This window comes from Dreissena polymorpha, chromosome 2 (assembly GCF_020536995.1).
Source record: "Dreissena polymorpha isolate Duluth1 chromosome 2, UMN_Dpol_1.0, whole genome shotgun sequence".
Taxonomy (NCBI): Eukaryota; Metazoa; Mollusca; class Bivalvia; order Myida; family Dreissenidae; genus Dreissena; species Dreissena polymorpha.
In genome coordinates this window covers 36174840-36197506 of record NC_068356.1, presented here as the reverse complement: position 1 = coordinate 36197506, position 22667 = coordinate 36174840, and the positions used below count along the sequence as shown (strand labels likewise).

General features: G+C 35.9%; 1 protein-coding gene and 1 non-coding gene across 2 annotated transcripts; both read right to left on the bottom strand.

Annotated features, from left to right (window-relative positions):
- Window positions 1–144: 144 nt before the first annotated feature.
- Window positions 145–20760, bottom strand: LOC127866610 (solute carrier family 22 member 5-like). The gene is made up of 10 exons (XM_052407289.1): window positions 20252–20760; window positions 18506–18981; window positions 8858–9086; window positions 8147–8339; window positions 6447–6680; window positions 6024–6158; window positions 3545–3745; window positions 3236–3311; window positions 696–941; window positions 145–313 (listed from the first exon to the last, which is right to left on the bottom strand). Exons 2-9 carry the CDS (start codon window positions 18815–18817, stop codon window positions 762–764), a joined length of 1560 nt encoding a protein of 519 aa, XP_052263249.1. The 5' UTR covers window positions 18818–18981; window positions 20252–20760; the 3' UTR covers window positions 145–313; window positions 696–761.
- A 1831-nt stretch (window positions 20761–22591) lies between these two features.
- On the bottom strand, window positions 22592–22663 carry Trnad-guc (transfer RNA aspartic acid (anticodon GUC)). The gene has a single exon. It is a non-coding gene; the product is annotated as a tRNA-Asp (tRNA).
- Window positions 22664–22667: the final 4 nt, after the last annotated feature.

The window sequence follows — 22667 nt, the reverse complement described above, 5'->3', positions numbered from 1 at the left end:
TGATTAGCCTCTGCCCATGCATTAAGGCCCTGTTTTCTAATAGCGTGGCTCAATTATCGAAGTGATACATTCTCGTCACCAGGATCTTGTGGGACGAAATATTTAAGAAGAGTTTCGACATGGTACTACTGTTTAACTCGTGTGCTGCTTTTTACAATTTATTTTATTCCGATTACTAGTAATACAACATAGTGTTACATACTTGTACATCATATATACATATTTATATTCAGAACCGCTGTATGCTAAAATTCCAAACCAAATAAGTCCTGCAAATCCTTGGTCAAGCAGAAAGGCACAGTGGGTTCCAAGTCTGAAATAAAATATAGTTGTGTACTTCTAGTTACAAAACAAGGTTGTTTCTAATCTGTATTAATAATTGACAGTTCAGATCAATTTACTTGTCATAACTGATTGACAATTAATGAATAACAAATTTTTGCATGTTTGATGACAGCGATGCAAAGATTTCATCCAGTTTATTTCAGTTCATTGTAGCAAACAAACTTATTTTTTTATGCAAAGGTACTATGTGGATCACAACCATAGGACTAAAAACACCCGAGCTGCATTGTTTGATTGGACACTTCACTACTATTTTCATCAGATATGTCTAGTTTCAGTACCGGTGATTGCAATTGTACCCTATGGTAGGTAGCTGGCATTGGTTTTTGAAGATTTTTTCAAATGTTTACCATGCGAATCAGCTGGTCGCGTTCGGGCATCTTCATCTTCCTAACACTTTAATCTCAGCGCCCGTGTCATGTGGTCCATGCGTCTCTTAGGTTAAGAGACTCGTGCGCGCACAACTTGCGGTGTCTACAGCGCAGTATATCCGGTAGGGGTGTGCGGCCGGTCTCCGGGAAGCCTAGCATCCCCAGCGCTACCAGAGTCATCAGCGCCCCATACACCAGAAAGGGCACTGTATAGTGAAATGGATCCTGTAACAGAGGCAACATATAGTGGAATGGATCCTTAAAAGAGGCACCAGGGGTGTCAAAGTTCAGGATTATTCCTGAATTCAGGATTTAGGCCCTCAAAAACTGCTTTTGATGTTGATATAAATTAGAGGATTTTTGTTCTGGTATTTAAAGATTTTTTTCACAAAATGTCATTTTAAACATAAATTATTTAATTTGACATTGTTAACACAGTTAACATAATTAAATGAATTATTAACCCTCTTTTGGCACTGGCCCCCCACATGCTAGGCTTATTTTCAGGATTTTAGATTTTGGCCAATTGACACCCCTGAGGCACCCTATAGTGGAATGGAGCCTGTAACAGAGGCACATTATAGTGGAATGGAAGCTGTAACAGAGGCACCATATAGTGGAATGATCCTAAAAAGAGGCACCGTATAGTGGAATGGAACTTGTAACATAGGCGCCGTTTAGTGGAATGGAGCCTGTAACAGAGGCGCCGTATAGTGGAATGGAGCCTATAACAGAGGGGCCGTATAGTGGAATGGAGCCTGTAACAGAGGCACATTATAGTGGAATGGAACCTGTAAGTTAACAGAGGCACGGTATTGTGGAATGGAGCCTGTAACAGAGTCACGGTATAGTGGAATGGAGTCTGTAACAGAGGCACGGTATAGTGGAATATATTCTTAACAGATGGGCGAATAACGAGATGTGCGCGTTAACATTTTCTTTACTGTCGGTTTCAGTTAAAGATCTGCTCGGTGATGACTTTGTTTTGTCACGAATCTGACGTGTTTCGAAGAACATACAAATAGGTAGTCTGATTGAAACCTTTTGTATGTCAACCAATCCAAACAATGGCATGTATGAATTGTTTAGTGCACGTTTACAATGAAACTATGTTTAGACATGATTGGCAAAAGGCAGACCTAGAAAACGTTACATGGGCAAATTATCAAAACGACGAAGTGTTGTGTGCTATGTGGTTCATTTAAACCAATATATACGGAATATTACGCTAGTCAATTGTTCCAAGAGTTGGTATCACTCGAGTGGCTTATATGATGACGTACCACACGTGTGATACGAGAGGCGGAGCCTCGAGTGTGATGCGAAATAGCACAAGCCACTCGAGTGATACAAACTCTTGGAACAATTGACTAGCGTAATATTCCTTTTATTATATACAACAACTAACGAAAACAGTTATCAATTGTATTTTTTACTTTAACAAAACTGACAAAGCAATGACTAAAACGGTACGCCATATTTTATTTAAGACGCGTATGAATACAGTTTATGTAAATTAACGTGTAAAAATTCGAACCGGGAAAACACACGCTTACCTTAAAGGGATCTTTTCACGGTTTGGTCAATTGACAAAATTGAAAAAAGTTGTTTCAGATTCGCAGATTTTCGTTTTATTTATGATATTTGTGAGGAAAACAGTATTACTGAACATTTACCATAGTCCAATATAGCCATTACAGTCGATTGGTGTATAACGGATAGCTAAGGACTTTGAGTCTCATTTCAAATTAAACATCATGCATTCAGTAATTAAACCATTAAACCTAGATAGACACATGTTTTTCCTATTGAAACATGCCAGCGGTTTTAAATTTCCGAAAAAAGTTATTTGTTTGAGTTTATATTTATTTTGAGACAATCCCCACATTCCTGAATATGGGTCATCACATGTCCGTTATTCACTAAATCCCGAGTTGCAGCTTTCATGCTTATTTTAAATCTTAACATAAATGTACGTTTTGAATTCGTTAGATGTTTTTAACAAATAGTTTACTGTTAAAAAACGCCACGTCCGACAGGTCCTTAAATTTCATAGAGTTTAGATAAAACTAAATTGTGTTTCGTCACAGAAATGACGTCACACGATGTACTGCGTAATATATTTCGTAATATACAATATTTCTATTTTCGGTGCGCTTAATGTGACGTCATTAAATGGGTCGAAGTAGTCCGGCTAGTATGGTAATACGGAATTGGAAACAGCGAGTAGCGTAATACGGGATTTTTTATTTCAACGATTGATACAACCTGTATTTTGTTAAAAGCATTAAACAGGTATATAATTAAAAAATATATGATTTTTTTTGTAATTGAAACCTTCAGGACGCACTAGAACACTCGAGTTCGCTCTAAAATTTATAAAAATCAAGTGGCCCCATTAATTTACCAAAATCGATGTCTGACAAATCTGCCATAGGCATATTGTTTTACAGAATTGTGTTTAGAAAAAATATAATCATGTGAAATATGAAACTTTAAACTTGTGTATTGTCACTTACTAAGTACACGTGCAGTAGGTCCGTTATAATATACCCTACCAAGCCTAGCAGAAGACCCACTGAGCACGCCATGGACCTGAAATATGGATTTTCAAATTGTTACGTTGTATATAGAAGTGGACAATATTTTTTATAATTTTTTGTATTCATGTTACTTTGCATATGTATATTTAAGATCTGGATTGGTTTCTTCGCGAAAAAAAGATTGTTCTTGTCTCTAATCTTTTATGCAACAGAGGCATTTGTGTTAAACATGTTTAAACATGCTTAAGGAGTGTAGGATAAAGAAGGCATATTTTACGTGATTACCGTATCACGGTCGGGAATGTTTCGAGAGTGACGACAGCTAACAGTGTCATTGTTGCAGTAACTCCCAGGTTCGCGAAGAACGCCAGCCACGTCACCATCTGTTGATCGATGACGTCATTGGTCACGTGCAACACTAGCACGCAGGCGGAAACGAGACCGGTCGACATCGCGTATAGGAACATACACCACCGCCGACCTATGCTGTGAATGAAAACGTACGGCGTTCTTCAATGCCTTTTCCACGAAGTGATGACAAAATGAATAGTACGCCTAAGAGTAAGCCATTCATGCGCCCATTGTTGGTTCCTGCTTTCAAAAATATCAAAAGGTAAAACTGAATATCAACATGTAAGACATGTTTGCCCCGAATCGATAGGAGATCGAACAACTTGTGCGCCTATGTCTTAAACATATTAAGAAACTACAAGATAAGTATTGATGCAAAGCGTCAAAGGGCGTCGGGAATTTCAGTGTAAAATGCACTCGATGAAGTTACATGGAACGATTTTTTTTTCTACTGTAAATATTAATATATTTGCCGATTATTTTAAACAAAATAGAAAAAGATACTGGTATAACCATTATCTATGACTTTGTGTTATAACCCCCAAATAACCATTATCTATGATGTTGTGTTATAACCCCCAAATAACCATTATCTATGATTTTGTGGTGTAACCCCCAAATATGTCATAGTTCATTTTATTTACATTGGTTTCCTTTTTTTACTGGCATCAGTGTGCAGTTTTTAGCATAGGTGCGTTTACGCACCTATGCTTATGGTATATACCACATTTCAAAAATCCACATCGTTCGGTTACCCATTATGAAGCCTTACCTGATCAAAAATCAGACGAAATATCTATTTAATTTAGTATATGGTCATTCTTACAAAAAAAATTTGGAAACGTTTTTCTAACGTTTTCTTCCAAGAATATTGCTGACACCGTTTTTAGTGAATTTTTCTAAGACCGTTTTATGTCAAAAAATCTTCTTATAACCTAAAACAAATTTCGTTCGTAAAACAATTCTATCTGCACTATAAATCTCAATCTCCTACGCAGTGGCCTCCCTTATACTAGAAGTTACTGACCGGGCGAAGCAAGGGAAGTAACTGCTTTGAGGAGTTTCTATAAAAATCTGCATTCAGAAATCTGTATTCAGAACTCAATCTGTTGTGCACGTCTGCATCTAACGCTTACCACAAGTTTTACGACAAATTCTTGACGCAGACGAATAGGGTAGCGTCTATTTTCATTTGTGAAAAGATACAGATCTGTCCGTGCTTAAATTTTGAAAGGCTTGGGTAATTATTTTTCATAAGCGTTTCAAACACTGATGTAAATGGAAAGATTATCTATTTAAATAGTCGGTAATTGTTTGAAATTATTGATTTGAGAAATTCGCGGATGGCGATATCGAACTACATTATACCACGTGACGCCATTCTTCCCTGTATCTTGCACCTATGCTTTTAACGCCATCGGCGCTCTCGTTATTAATGGAACAGAACTGCGTAGGTTTTAAAAAATCTGCTTCATTTAGTAAGCGTAATTTCATATTTTTCCCAACTTCAAGGGGATATGATTCTGAACTTATTCTTACGTTGCTCATTTACGATAGGGGTTGAGTACTCATTGATATGAAAACACTGTAAATGTTTTACTAAGATATTAATAAGCTATTAATAGTCGGTTTAAATGTAAACCCGGAAGTTTAAACGCTGGATAGTGAGCGGGGTTAAAGGTCCATACCACTGGCAAAATACGGATCAGGCCTGCGGCCTCCTATATGTGGTTCTTAAAAAAAATACCTGTAGAAGGACTTGATAGTAATGAGGGGTGCTGTGATAATCGGCTGCTTCATTTATCAAGACTCATTATTACAATTAATAATACGTGTCGCGCTTCGCGCTCTATAGCACCTTTATTAGTAACTAGTTGGTTGCTAGGGTAAGTGTAACAAAGAAGTTTTGTTTTTTTCCAAATCAGAAAGTTTCACCGGTTCGCGTATTTGCCCAGTCCCTGTGATCTTTTATTATTGCCCAGTCCCTGTGATCAGTTATTAATTAAAACAATTAGCTTTGCATTATTGGCAATAAATGTTGTAGTAAATGTAATTGGCACAAATGCAGTACTTATTTACACTAATTTACACAAAAAATCACCAAAATGCAAGATATTCTGACAACAAAAATATATACATTGATCCGTAAAATAACTTCTCCTCCCATAAGCAAAAAAAAACGTATTACATACTAGTCGCCGCACTTCAGTGCGTACGTCATTAAGCTAAAAAGCAATAATTTAACGACTTACAACTTACAACACACAGCCTGTCCAAACCAGAATAGACAGCCAGTCGTTGCGTCTATGACGGACCACATAACATTTGGAACATAGGAATACGCCTATACGTAATAAACTTGTATGAGACCATATAAATGGTGCACCATGTAGGCACCTACTTATGACGTTACCATTTGTTGATGAGTACGGCGCTGCCAATTACCACGCTGGCGGAGTTGAACACGAGCACGTGACCGAGGTAAACGCTAGATGTGAGGCGGGCTAGGCGTCGCAGAAGGCTACAGTACACCATACAGCCTGGTAACCTGGGCCGGAAATAACAAGTGTGTATGGCACGTTAGCTACGGTCGACGTTATGTATTCTTATTATTTTAAACTCTCTTTGCAACATAAAAATGCCCATATTTTACGAATACATTTTTCATTAAACAATTGTGACTTCAAACTTAAAATTCGCGATTTTCACGAGCATTTTTCATTGGTCTCTAGATGGACAATCATGGTTGAAATATATGTCTTAGTATCAGGGATTGTGAATTTAAAGCCTCGAGTTGCAATTTTTTTCCTCCGATTCTGTCTTCTCCGCAACTTACCAAGTAAATACAAGGGCTACCGTTGCCTTTCTAAGACGCCGAGTCGACATGAAGTCTGAATAGCAGTATTTCTTTGTGTGCATTGTTGTCAGCACGCATGCGCGTGATATATCAAACAGTGACGTCATATCCGGTACAGGTTTACAGTTGCAGGCGATCATTTCCTTGGTGACGCTTTCCGCTTCCGCAAACCGGTTCTTGCAGATCAACCATCTGGAGCTCTCTAGCACAAGACTGAAAAGTTGAGATGAAAGTTTATTTTGTATTTTGTACAACAGCGTTCGTCATAGATTTCATTGTGTCGATGGGCTAAAATAGTCTTGTATCTGTTATACTGAAGCATAACCGTTTGTTTTTTCTTTTTTATACATGTGTTGTTTCAATAAAATGAATAAGAATTACTTAAACTGAATTCGAAATAAAATGAGAAACTACATACTAGAATATAAAATAAATATGAGCATCGCTCTTTGAAAACGGGGCAGAATCCGTGTGTGAAAAGTGTCGGACACAGGTTAACGTGTGCAGTCCGCACAGGCCAATCAGGTACCAAACTTTGGTATTTCTCTTTTAAAGGAGAGGATGTCTCTTTTAAGCGAAAATCCCGTTAAGGCGCAAAGTGTCGCCACTACCGGTAATCAGCCTGCGTTGACTGCAAAGGCTAATCTGGGACGAAACTTTATGCATATGCATTAAGGCCCGTTTTCCCAGAAAGCGGGACATATAGTGATTTATACACGTACATTTTGGACTTAACAGTAAGGGAAAATAAAAGTTCATATTTTGCAAGCGTGTATTGGACTGAAAAACATTGTGCAAGGCTCAAGAAACTTGTTGACAATAATTTCACAATACAAATATTTTAAGTTGGTAATAATTTGCATGAATAAAGTGCTTACGTTGCCAAAACTAAGTTATATACCGGTTGAACCAATTACACTTATACTGTTAATAACGTTAAAATACAATTTTATCTATGTCTGTAACGTACCGATTATTATTATTGTTTAATTACCCCATAAAGCATTACAGTCGTTGGCCAGAGCTAAAGGTGGAAGCTCTTTCAAAACAACCCTATCGATTACACAATTGCACTGTTTAACAATGATATATCAATAGAAATGTCCGCCTTTTATGCAATTTATAGAAGAATAAACCCGTCCGTAATTGCATATGACTTGTGCTAACTGTCCGATAAGACGAAAGCTTACATACTTCTGACAAGTTAAGTCGCACTATTGATTGAATGTACTACATAATGCAAAAAGCTATAAGCGGGCACTTAATAAGAGATGGTGGAACCGGTCATCGACCCTCTCTTATTGAGTTTCATAAAAACATTCATGCAATTCTGGGACACAACAATGCAAATGACGACATTTGTTGGTATTTACCATTATACATTCATGCATTATTCATAGGCTCCGACATGAAAAAACCCAGATAAATTATTTGCAATATTGGCTTAACTAAGCCCGGATACATTTTATCGCTTAAACGTTTAAGGTTTGTCCATGAACGGACGGTAATGGTACCATGACAGTTAAAAGCATTAAGGAAAATATCAGCAATAGTATTATTTTCAATTACATCTTTAATACTTTGAACTTTGTCACTTCGACGTCCGCGTTATTTCTAAATATATGGACGTGTTTAAGTGTTCATGAAAGATTCCCAAAGACATGAAACAAGACACTTACAAGTAGGTTCCTATCAATGGAGCTCCCGCCAGACCGGAAATGACCGCCAGGTGGCGCCAGTGCCGGAGAAACCACGCCCCCAGGGAGAGGAGGCTCGGCCCCGTCCACCAGGGCAGCAGACACAGGCAAATGTCCCGCCAGTCGTGCCCTAGACACTCTATCACCAGAACGAGGCTGGACAGTATGAAGCATCCTGTGGTAATAAAGCCGAACATGAATACACTGCAAATACACAAAGCGTTTAAAAATAAATATTTGAGATACTTGTAACCTGTGACGATATTTGTCATACTCAAATAAACATAATTAAATAACAGCGTTATTGAGAACTACATTGAAACGAAATACTCATTTCAATTCAGGTATGTCATTTACGTCAGGACATCGAATGTGTTTAATAATTTCATTACGTTCGTGATATATGAAGCCGCAAAACAATATTAATATGAAACTTATAATGCGTCTTACTCTGGGAAATGGGGGTTTAATGCATGTGCGTTTTGTGTTGTCCCAGATTAGCATTTGCAGTCCACAGACGATAATATTTTTGTTGTTGTTTAAATGAAGTCTCTTTGCGAAAACCCAGTCTAGGCGCAAAGTGTCCTCCCGTATCTGCCTTTGCGAACTGCACACGAAAATCTGGAACAACACTTTAGGCACATGCATTAAGCCCCGTTTTCACAGAGCGATACTCAATTATTTGTTACTAACCGGCCCCTGTGCCGACACAGAATTGGCAGACTATGAACGCAACGAGACTCTGGAACAGACCCGTCATGCACTGTGCAGCGCACAGCAGTATAAATGAGGCATAGGTAGTCCGGCGCCGACCGAAGTTGTCCGACATTACACCGCCGGATATGAAGCCGAAAGCTAACCCACCGGCTTTACAGTAATAGATCCACGCCCTCGAATAGGTCATGTTATTAGGGTAGATCCACTGCAATAAGAAAAAAAAATAAAGGAAGGGCTCTCTACGCATCAAAATGTGAAACAGGACAAAATTACTCTCTTACTGGTGCTAACACCGCTGAGTCGAATCTTTATTATAAAAAGGAAGAGCTATTTGAAATTCGAATTATCATTCTCATCGAGTAATCTCCAAGACTATTTGAAATGCTCCAATAATTTCGCCTCCCATGAATGTCCTGATTGTCAGAACAATTTCCGAGAAGTCATTGTTTGTATAATAAATGTTGTTCTCAGGGCTGATTTTCAGACTCATTTTATTGAAATTTACTATCGTAAGTCTGCCAAATATACAATTGCTACACGCGTCAAAGTTATTTAGTGTTTAAACAAAAACAAACAGCGCAAGTTAGTTCAAAGAAGTCATTTTTATATTCCGTAACAACCCAGTTATTTGCAAGAATTGGCATGCAATAGCTTCGGCTGAAACAAAGTTACGCAAAGTTGTATGCTTGTTACCGGGGAACGCAAACGTCGCGGTTTAAATGGTTAAGAAATAATTTATTGCTTGTCCATTCTTTAATTGTCCGTTTGATGTATTAACTGTAAATGCCAGCCTCCCATTAGATGTGAGTGCTCTTGATCGCCGAGCGTTGTTTGGGGATCCATTAACCAGGCAAAAAGAACGCTATAGTTTTCCGTCCTGCAAACCGTTTTAAGTATGTTACGCCTTAACAAGCCTTTATACGCAAATGAAGCAAGGTCACTTAATAGTTTCATCACAATAACATTAAATATCAAAGCGCTGAAGGCACTGAATTTGTTCGCTGTTGGATAATCTTAGACGCAACTCAGTTTTCAAAAGTATGTTATAGCTTTTTATATCGCAAGTTTGAAATGACCACAATTAATTCAAATTTATAAAGAGTGTGTCTTAAAGCACAGGTCGAGATGTGTTTTTTCTTCAAATAATTGATACAGCTAATCAGTGTGCACAGGCTAATCTTATTTGACATGCATTAAGCCCCGTTTTCCCTGAAAGCAGCAAATTTGTTCAGATTTCAATGATAAACACTAGACTGGCCAACGTTGTCTTACAAGCTGTTAAATACTTTTGAATACATACACACTATGTAGTGTACCAGTGGTTAGAGCAGACGCTTTTAGCATTCGTCGTCTGCTTAATTTAACTACACAGACAGTCACGGGTTACGGTTCCTAGCGTAGTTAAGTCCATACTGATTTGAAAAATTGCTAACGCTCACAAATAATAAACTAATTTGAACAATTCAACTTTCAAATCTGGTGAGTCAATAGTTTTGATTTGAAATGTATTGCGTATTTTTATTATCATAATCAAAGCAATGGATTACATAAAACTGTTTAAATGCAGAAAATGAATTATTATGTAGTATGTACTGAATTTGAGATCCAATGTCTTTGCCCGATTTTACGAATTCGCGAAATTTTATGTCAACAAAAATAAATGAAACCACAGTAGGTTCATACATAAGACAGTTGTTGCATAACATTGTGTGGTGAGCGGTAAAATGTTTACTCAGGAAAATAAACAGGATGTGGGTCTACCAGTTATAACAAGGAATGAAAGAAAATAGACCGTAACAAGTGCCAAGGAACGTTCGGTTAATGTGTACACTAATATAGCATTTGGGAAGTCTTAAAAAGTGATGGCGTTTGAACAATGATGATGCCATGTTGAATTGTTTTGGTTCTTTGCATTCATTATTTGGCCCATTAATAGTTGGCACAGCCAATAAAGGCATCACAGAGACGTCAAGTAGGTTCTTGCGAAATGCGAACAAATCGCGTGGTGTTCTGCGAGAGAATTGTTGCTAAGGGCACGTTTTAAATGTAGATTCACCGTTGAGAAATAAAATATATATGTATTAATACTGCAAATACGCAAACAATGCCAATATGAGCGACATGTTCATATAAAACAGTTAGTATACACATTAAACTCATGTTCTGCAACTATGGGTCATGTTTGTGACCTTCATATATCAATTGGTTATAAAATAAAGAAAAGTTGGAAGAAATTACAATATCGCACTAGTTTTTGTGAATAAAAGATTGCATAGTGTAAACGCTATGTCGCAATATGATATAGCAATCTTCAGCATCCACATTCTTTTTCTTGTGGCAAACAATGCGATATCCAGCAGGTGGAATGAGTGTCGACATCGCCGACACCGCTGGCACTAGCAACATTACAATTAATGTGTATGAGGAAAGTAACGGCAATTAATTTGTTTAGCAAACTACTGATACATCAGGCGAGTCTAGCCTGGCTTCTGATAAGCGGATAAAAAATTGAGCGTAATATTATTTTGATAGAGCAAAGCATACAAAGTTTAGTTTTCCAATCGAAGAACAACTAAGAACTACACTTGTTTTGTTTGTACATGTGTTATTCACGTTGTGAACATAGGTGATTAGCTTGTGGCTATGATATTAATTGGTAAAAACATCATTTAGAATGAAAATAATCAATTTATAACGAAAAATCGACTTCTCTGAAAACAAATTCACTATCAATTTTTTACATAACGAGGTATACAACTCAAAATGACCCCAAAACAGGGTACAGCGCTTTGACGGTCAGATCGTCGACGAGTACCGGTAGTATAAAAACATACATAACAGCAATGGTTATTGAGTAAACATACAGTTTATAAACAGTAAGAAAGAAGTAAGTATTATTCATGTAACAATAGTTAATTAGATTCGGTTTATTAATGACTGCCAATAGGCAGTGGAGATGAACAATTACACAATACTGTTATAAAAGGCAGAACGTACACCTAATGCTTCTTTTACAAATGAAGATAATTTGATAAGTTCAGTTCTATTTACACTTTTCAATAACTGTGTATATTTAAACACTGGTGGTCGTATACGATATTTCTTATTTATATACTTTTTTCTTAAATCGGAAAAGCAAGGACATATACATACAAAGTGGTATTCGTCTTCTATATCAAATGTGTTGTTATTTAAACAGTACGAGCAATATCTTTCATTTCTATGTTTATTAATGTGTCTCCCAGTCTGGATTAGTAAAGGATTGGCAGACATTCTCAATCTACAAAAATAATATCTTAGGCTTTTAGGGACTTCATTTAAATATGTTTCATATTCTAAGGTAACTTTGAACTACCTATACATATCGAGCACAGAGCTACGTTCAAGGGAAGTCCGTATTCGTTAAGCATATTTTTTATATTGTGTACCCAATTTCGGTTAACATCATCACAATCGGCTACAGCCTGGGAATAGATACGCTTTAAGATAATATTATCAGTCGAAATAATCTTGAGCCAATAATTTAAAATGCGAACGTAGCGATTTATAAACAGAGGGTATCTACCCAGTTCCCCATAGACTGCGGCAGTGCATGTATTTGTGGGGACATTTAGAAAACGCTTACAAAACTTTAAGTGAATCCTTTAAATTTCTTTACTTTTTGTGTAGCCCCATATCTCTGACCCATAACTTAAAATAGAACCAATGAATGCGTAAAATAGTTTACATAGAACTTTTGGTTTTAGGTCATACATTTTACATTTGTGTAATAAAAGGTTCATCGCTTTAAGGGCCTTTCCGGCTAGATGCTCTTGATTTAGATTAAAGTTTCCTGTATATTTAAATACCAGCCCAAGGTAATTGAAGTTATCTACAGATTCTATTGGTATGCCATTATATGTCCATTTTTCGGAGTGCAATAGTCCACCTCTTTTACGAAAAACCATAATCTTTGTTTTGTCTGTGTTTACTTGTAACACCCAAGTTTTGCTGTACTCGTATAAATTATCCAATTGAGTCTGAGTTTCTCTCGGTGATTTACCAACAATAGCCATGTCATCGGCAAAAAGTAGAAGTATAAGTAAAATATCGTCAATTTGTATGCCAAATTTTATGTCATTTTGTAGAAACAACTCTAGGTCCTCCACAAATATAGAAAATAACAGAGGTGACATTACCTCACCTTGACGAAGCCCTTCTGCATATGAAAAGAAATCAGAATATGAGGAACAATGTTTTACGCACGATTTTACTTTACTATACATATCCCGTACAATTCTAAGAATTTTACCGGAAATTCCGGATTTGTACAATTTAAGCCACATGCCGTTTCTATAAATAGAATCGAAGCATTTCATCATATCGACGAAAATAGCATACAAGCGCTCGTTTAGAGTAAACATACAGTTTTATACAAGTTATGTTGAATTAAAGACATGAGAATAAACGCCGCATCAATAGTAGATCGCCCTTTCTGAAATCCGAATTGTGCGTCCGAAATAATGTTATTGTCATTACAGACTTTCTCGATACGCTTATTTTATATTGTTGTACATATTTTGGATAAACAACTTACAAGAGTAATGCCTCGATAGTTATTGACGTCATTTATTGACCCTTTTTTATGAATTGGTATAATTATTCCCTCAGTCCACGCATCTGGAAAAGCACCTGAATTAAGAATTGCGTTAAACATGTCACACATATGAGCCGATAAAATATCCATACTTTCCAGAAAATATTCGTTTAACAAAGTTTCTTTGCCACATGATTTACTGCGTTTCAAAAATTTTACGGCATTCATAATTTCGTCAATGCTGATCTCTCTATCAAGTTCTGGATACACATCATTAGGCAAATTAAAATCATTATAAACATTAAAGGGATCTTTTCACGGTTTGGTAAATTGACAAAATTGAAAAAAGTTGTTTCAGATTCGCAAATTTTCGTTTTAGTTATGATATTTGTGAGGAAACAGTATTACTGAACATTTACCATAGTCTAATATAGCCATTATATGTATCTTTTGACGATTTGAAAACCCTAAAAATTATAAAGCGTTGCAACGCAAAACGATTGAATAAATTGGAGAGTTCTGTTGTTGTTTAAATTTTCGAAACAACGAAGATTGCTTATATAATGCATAAAATACTTCCAATGTGTGTGTCCGGCGGAATAGCCGAGAGGGCTAATACGTTTTTACTTCAGACTAACTCCATGACTCCGGGGGGCACTGGTTCGAGCTTGGTACCGGCCACTTTTTTTTCCTTTTTTAATTTTATTCTTGATTTTTTTAATGGAGCTTTTAAGATCCAATCAATATAAAGCATTTAATGAAAAACTTCAAAATATGCCAAAATCTGTGAAAAGGCCACTTAAAAAGCTTCAGACTCCCCATTGCTACTGTTGAACATGTCAGTACTCATATTTTCGAAATACTTGAGGAAATCATCCAAAGAAATATCTCTTGAATTTTAACATGATTTTGATTTAAAATGTGTCCAAAACACCTTAGGTCTGCACCTTTTCATCTGCTCAAGTTCACGCATTTTATTTTTGTAGTATATACGCTTTTATTGGTAACAATATTTTTATACTCCTCTTTTCGTTTACAAAAATGTATTCTACAAGCATCCGTCTTACGAATGTTAAATAATTTCAGGGCTTCTAAATTGCAAACACGCGCTTCTTTGCATTCGCTATTAAACCACTTATTTTCCTCATGTTTATTTACATTAAAATTTACGTCATTTTTAAAATAGCCGGTTTTACAAAAAAGTGGACAGGCTACACTCCGTATAGTATTAGTAAAATCATTAATCATATTATTAACAGATTCTCTGCTTTTGCAGTTAATATTATTTACTATGGAATTAAATTTTGTCAGATTACCAATAATACCTGACCGAAATTGATCCCTAAAATAATCGTTCCATTTACATCTATTTTGTTTATGACTAGTGTTTACAAGCATATTATGACTGCAGCTTAATGTAAAGATTATTGGAGCATGATCGCTCCATTCATTAAAATCTCCAACAAAAAAGCATGAACTTGTGAAAAATTACTATCAACGGTTAGCAAATAATCAATAACTGAGCACCCGTTGTTGGACAAAGATTTGAATTTCCGTGCCAGCCGTTAACAATACGTAAACCGGTAGCTTTGCACAGATCTAGCAACTTAATCCCATGATTGTTATGCCTATGATCCAATGAGGCCCTGCTCAAAGTGTTGTCAGGACTGTAATCAATATCATCAATACATACATTATAACAATCATGTAAAATAAAATCACTTCTTCGTTCAATACGGCTATTGAAATCTCCACAATTATATATGGCTCCTTTACTTTCATAATCTGATATATCTTTTTCTAAAATTTGAAACAAATCTACATTTCATAAATTATAAGCTGGCGAACTCTCGCACCAAATAAAAACCCCCACTATAACGTTTGGCATTTTTGTTCTGGAATTGTTTTGAAAAATTATGTACAACGTATCCATTTAGCTCTACATCAGAGTCCGATTTACACCATGATTCGTACAAAAAGCAAATGTCATATTTAGTCAACGTCTTAACAAAGTCCTCTCTCTCCTTTTTAGCCTGCGTCAAACCTTGAATGTTCCACGATAGCACAGACAGATCATCTCCCGCGAACTCCTACTGCTGCACCGAATGCCCATCAATAAACAGCGTGTCGTACGCCAACCAAGCGCGTTTGCCCTCCCGCTTTGCTTCCTTCATTTTTGGAATGAGGCGACGCCGCTTTTACTGGACTTCCGGGGAAAACTGCTCAAAAACATTGAAACTCGTGCCCTTAAGCTCGGGCCACTGGCGCCTAACTAGCTCTCGGTCTTTGAAAAACGCAAACTTTGCCACAACACAAGAGAAGTGATATAATATACTTGCTTTTTATGACACTTCTATTACACTGTTACAGTACTCTTATGTCCGTTAAAGTCTACATGTTTGCATTATAATGTAGAAATGCATGATACATACCATAGTTGTTTGAAGGCCTCGTTAAAAATAAGATTGCCATTGTGTTGTCCTAGTGAGTTACGATCGGAAAATAAAGAGATTATTATTATTATTATTATTATTAATTATTATTATTATTATTATTATTATTATTATTATTATTATTATTATTATTATTATTATTGTTGTTGTTGTTGTTATTATTATTATTATTATTATTATTATTATTATTATTATTATTATTACTATTATCATTATTATTATTATTATTATTATTATTATTATTATTATTATTATTATTATTATTATATATTGGTGTGTACATATCTAGGTAAGACTATAGGGCGCTTATATCACGCGCTTGCATAGGTTATTGTAATACGCGCTCATATAGCACAGTTTGTTTTCCACCTGCAAAAGCCAGTTGTTTCACTCAAAGTAACTTTAGATAAATGTATAAAATATAGATATGGTACGTAATACTTTCAAATAAAAAAAATATCAAATTTGTCCAAGTATTTAGGTCACTGTTTCCTAGATATAGCAAAATATTTACCAACTCAAATCAGCAACTGTACAATAGAATGTTTTGTATAGCACAACACACCTGATCTTGTAGCTCGCGATCTATAGCTACCTCGTTAATCAGCAATCAATTAAAGAGCAGAAATCGGTTCGGGTGATCAGTAACGATATAAAGATAACTGTACGGTTGTTCTTTTACACATCATCTGCATCTGATGAAGGCTTATAGGATGCTTGCCAAACCATTTACAAAGAATGCCATGTTTACAGTGTCTGCAATGTGCTTATAACAATCATTTCCCATATCGTTATTTTTTGTTACCGGTAGAAATGTCCTCTCGTGCCGCATAGATAATACCAAACGAGCCTTGCTAAAAGGAATATTGGGTATCATGAATGTGCTTAAAGTGTCATCCCAGATTAGTATGAGCTGTCCGCACAGTCTAATCCAGAGCGACACATTCCGTATACACTGGATTTTATTTAACCCATTCATGCCTAGCGTCCTGAAAAAAAGGACATTGCAAACAGCGTAGACCCAGGGTCTGCGCTGTTTGCTTAAAGGAATTTCAGTAAGTAATATTCTAAATATAGAAATAAATATACTAGACATCACTAATTTTGGAAATAAATTGATCCAATTTAGAAGGATAAGAGAGTCCACTAGGCATTAATGGGTTAAGAAAATATTTTCTTTAAACGAAAAATTTAATTGAAGAAGAAAGTTTGGTCTCTCATTAGCCTCTGTGGACTGCAAAGGCTATACTGGGACAATAATTTATGCAAATGCATAAAGCTCCGTTTTACCAGAGCGAGGCTCGTACAATCAAGCGATTGTACCAACGTACAGATTAATGGGGAGGAAAATTTGTCCGTCTGTTTGAATGTTAAGTTTCTTTAATATCTTAACAAAAAATGTAACCCCTTCGTTTGTGTAAATTTGTTCAGTTTCAAACTTTGCATTTTTAAAAAAAAGAGAAACCCTTTTTTCTATGTCTGTCATAGCAAGATTGGGTGCATTGTGATTCAATAGTGTTCACATGGTTCTTGCATTATTGGACCAGCTTACTTAGCTTTTAAACCCAAACCCAATTTGATCTTGTTTCTAACTTAAAATGTATTTTATAAAGAAGACAAATATTCTGACCCATTGATCAGATTTGTTCCAAACAATTAGTAAGAGACAAGAATTCTGTTGAAGATTAAGATCCGATAAAAAGCCGCGCTACAGGGCGGTTACCATGTCTTTATATGTCTTTATAATGTGTGTATATACCAGTTGACCTAAACTGACCCATTTTCCGAACTGACCGAGATTGCACTGTGACAAGCATTCTGCCAATATTCTATTTTCAATGAAGTATTTTGTCTCAGCTTAGAGAGAATGCAACTTTTTGAGATTGAACATGGACTTTGCCAGATTTAAATAAAGTTCGACCTAGTTTTGTACAGCCTTACGTAATAACAACAATTCTGTAGAACATGTCCTGGTGTGGCTCGATAAAACAAGATGGAAACACATTTACAACCGGTCAATAAATATATGAAAACAATTTGGGATAGACAAGACGACACGACGATGTGTTTATTCGTTGCGCGTTGTCGCGTAGTCGCGTAGTCAGAACCGCTCCGTAACAAGTATCGCATATACGAAATGTATCACGTCTATTGCACGTTGCCGCGACAGAACCGTAACGAGTATCGCATAGACGAAACGTGTCACGTCTATGCGACGCGTCTATGCGGCGTCAAGACGCGTTCGTATTGTTTTCACAGTTTACATCGAGCTCGATGGATGTCGAATATTTTTGCAACTTAATAATGTTCAGGGACCCGTCTTATCAAACTTCGTACGACATTCTCACCTTACGATGCAATTTTCGAAGCGCCATAAATATGTAACCGTCACTTTTATAATTACTTTTGTTGAACATTTCCATTTATTTCCAAAAGTAGCTGTTAGATATGCTTTATATTTGAAACATACAGATCATATTCACTTATATTTTTAAATTACAAAATTCAGTCGTAAGTTAACATTGTCGTACGATCTTTGATAAGACGGACCCCAGATAATTCTACCAACACTATCTTTTATATAAGACAACCTACCGGCGGGAAAACCCAGTCGTTTTCAAGACCTAGATCATTGGCAACGTATTTCCGGCAGGTTAGCGGGTTGATAAACGACCCGTTCTCCAGCATCATGTATAGACTGGCATTTCCGGGCGCGCTGATCTGCTCAATACACTCTTCGCGCACCTCCAGCACCGGAAATAGCGTCGTGTACACGAGTATAGCTGAGCAGACGACGTGCATGGAGCTGACGGCAGCGAACACGCGGCGCTGGTAGCTGCCAAATTTACCACTGTGATAGAGAATAGTTTCAAAGGACTTCGAACATTCATCTGTCGGAGGTGACATGGCGGATGATGTGACATGACCGCAACATGGTTTAATAATTGCCGACCTGACCAGGTTTATTTTTCATGAAGTCGCTTGAAGGATTCATTCCAATGGCGTCACATCTTGTGTAGCTTGGGGTCCGCTCAAACAGTTGATCAGTGCTTCAACGTCCAATCACTGCACTGAAATACAAAACATATCAGTGTCTGTCGACATAGAATGCTGGAACTAAAATAATATGCTCACATATTTCATTGAAATATTGTTAACCGATGTTCGGTCAAGGGAAATACAAGGTTGTTTTTTTTACTGACAGATACCCTCTAAATGTTTATACGATAACGAAGCACCTGCATTAAGTGTATTGTTTAACATAAACTTCATAGGTCTAAGTACCCATCGAATAAAATAATAATAATAATAATAATAATAATAATAATAATCCTCCTCCTCCTCTTCCTCCTCCTCCTCCTCCTCCTCATCATCATCATCATCATCACCACCACCATCATCATCATCATCATCATCATCATCATCATCATCATCATCATCATCATCATCATCATCATCATCATCAGACATCATCATCAGACATCCTCCTCCTCATCATCATCATCATGTTCATCATCATCATGTTAATCATCATGTTCATCATCATCATCATCATCATCATCATCATCATCATCATCATCATCATCATCATCATCATCACAATAAATAACTGCAAAGCAAGCAAAAAAAACAAAGACGACGACAGCAGAATCATCATCATTTATTTATATCATTTTCAAATTGTTAAAGTACTGTATTTTTAAAAGTTTGGGAAAACATTTACGAAACAGATCTTTCATGTATACTTTGTTCTTAAAACGTGAATATAAGACTGATCTTTTTGTGCAATGCGGAATCATGAATAGTCAATAATGCCTCTCACTTAATTCCCACAAGACACCAGGATGTCGAGTAATTTACTCCATCAAAGGCTCGTAATTGACGTCCAGACGTATTATTAGGCTAATAATGCTAGGCAAATATTAGGATGCAACAAACATGCAACACGTATTTGTAAGAAACTCATTTGTTAAATTATTTTATGATTTAAATGTCAAAAAGCGTTATAATCTTATCGAGTTCAACGGACGATTCCTTAATGGAAGTGTAATTTTCTTGCGCAAATTACAAACAAAACATTAACGGTTATATCATCATCGTATAGAAGAGATTGGTAGCGAAATGTATTTAGCAGTTCAGCATTTAATAAGATTATACACATGGGAACATTGCTGGTCAACGGAATTGTTCGTTAGTAGTACATTGTACTTGATATTCTATAATGTCATACGTACGTGGACTCAGGTTGTTCTGTTTTGCTTTTTTTCTACAATTACTACAAATATACATCGTAGTTTTCTGTAAAATGGTTTACATTTAAGGAAGAACAAATCAACTGACCTTGATTCCACGACCAAAAACGGATATCCGTTTAATAAGTTGGTTTTGAATTTAATCTGGTCAGATATTCTGCACAGGTCTAACTATGATAACATTACACAATATGAAATCCGGTTCGATTTTGCAGAATGCACACACACTTAAGATCATTCAATACTTAAACTGTACCTATCGCCTATTAAGCACGTATGTGTTCTGAAGAAAAAATAAACAAACTCCATTTAACGTAATTGTTTTCCAATTGGAACAATAAGGCAACAAAAAACGTCGTATGCTATCTAATGAATAAATTGATAGCAGCGTATTTTCCGCTGATAGCCTCTTAAACCATCGTTCGAAGACGCCCACAAGTCATATATTTCGACAAATGGTAAACAATCATTCACTGACGATACTGATGAAACATTACATATCAAACAACGATACGCCTTTCATACTCTTTTAATAATTCGGTAAGTCATTCGTGTGCAGTCCAGCTGATCGGCTATGACGCGAGGGATGTGCGCCCAATAGAGATAATTGAGCCTGTCAGATGTTACATAGCGTTCCAGTCGGGGCGCTCATACTTCTGTATGAATAATCGATCACAGCAGGAGACGTCGCGGGTACTGAACGTTCCCGGTACGCCTTCTATCGGAACTTCATAATTACAGTATGACCCACGATGACGTCACGGTGAAATCTTTCCAGCTTAAGGGGTGTTGCTGCAGTTTTGATGATTTTTTTCCATCTAATAACTTTTGCTCAAAATTTTTATTCAAGTACTACATACAAATACTAAATGAAAAATGCAATAAAAACATAGGGTCACCGGCTTTGTTTGGATTTTATTCACCATAATATAATATGTACTTTTTCATTAAAACTGAAAAATCTCTAATTGCATAATAATGATTAATAACCTATGAAATTGGAAACATGTAGAGATTATATAAGCTAATATATATCATATACCATTTAAGTTAACCACAAACAACCAAACAAATGGAGAACACAAGTTAACTTTTAAGAAATTTAATTTTTATAATTTTTATGTCACCCAAAAAACGTCATTTTTTTACTATTTTTACCACAAAAAATGAAATTTAAAAAAGTTCTATCTAATAACTTTTTGTGAAACTTCTCAAATATGTTCATCTATGTATTGTTATCATGAAACAAAAATAAAAAAGGGGGTCACCGCACTTTTAACAGAGATTTTTTGTTTTAATTATCCCTACCGTCTAGACGTCAAATTTCATTAAAAAACAGCAATAAGACAAAACCCAAGTACCGGTACATAGATTGTCAGAAATATGCATAAACATTAGAAATTGTTTACAATCTTAACTGGGATCACAACGGCTTACCAAAAGAAATTAATAAAAAACAATATTTTATCACAAACATAATACCATACAGTATCAAACTCGGCCTTAATCATTAATAACTTATATGTTCACAGATTTCGGCATGTTTTGAAGTTTGTGTTTAAATGCTTAAAATTGATAAATGTAAACAACACGACTAAAGAGCTCCAGTATAAAACAAGTATGAAACTAAAGAAAGAAAAAAAAGTAAAAAAAAAAGTTAACCCCGCCTGGAATCGAACCACTGACAATTGTATTATGAACCAACTCGGTCATTTCTGATGATACTGATAACAAAAATATTGAGTCGTGATAATAGCATCATCGGTGTTGCTATAAATATATCCTCGGTTAAATAAACTGCCGCAACACCCCTTAAAGCGATTTTGTCAAATATTTATGAATTTATATAAAATGTGTAAAAAACTTATTATATATCTATTTCAATATAAATTAAAATAAAAATTAAGAAGAACATATGTCGAAATATGCGAAATAAGCCAGATATTTAATTCTGAAATTGAAAACGGCTGTACAGCCGAATTCGCCAGCATGTATACCATACATGTACGATGTGAATCTAAACTTAGTTTAACGGTTAATTTGAATTCCTGCAACGATATCTATTCATACGACACACGAACACTAACTCCGATCCTAATACAAAGACGAATGCTTCGGTTATTGTAGGAAAATATGTACGTCACAATCGGCTCGGGGCGCTAATTTGTCTTTGCTGCATTTTATGAAATTCGACTTTAATGTATATAATTTTTCTTGCCTATTTTGTGTTATCGTAACATATTTTATCAATATATTACAATTTAACACATATAACAAATCGTATATACTCGCTTTAAAAGCATCTGATAAAAAAAAGATCTGAAACTCGTTGTCATATCATACCATATTTTATTAACTAAAAAATCAGCGATATGATTGCAGAAATTATTTTATACGAAAATAAAACCTGAAAACCAAAAAGAAATTGCTCCCCGACGGGGAATCGAACCCCGGTCTCCCGCGTGACAGGCGGGGATACTTACCACTATACTATCGAGGAGACA

What these genes read in the sequence shown, in the direction of transcription:
- LOC127866610 (XM_052407289.1), bottom strand. Translation starts at nt 18,817, where the DNA reads ATGTCACCTCCGACAGATGAATGTTCGAAGTCCTTTGAAACTATTCTC. An exon ending in GCCGTACTCATCAACAAATG is followed by an intron (nt 3,746 to 6,023) that starts GTAACGTCATAA and finishes TTTCATTCACAG; the next exon opens with CATAGGTCGGCGGTGGTGTA. An exon ending in ACCTACTGCACGTGTACTTA is followed by an intron (nt 942 to 3,235) that starts GTAAGTGACAAT and finishes CCTCTGTTACAG; the next exon opens with GATCCATTTCACTATACAGT.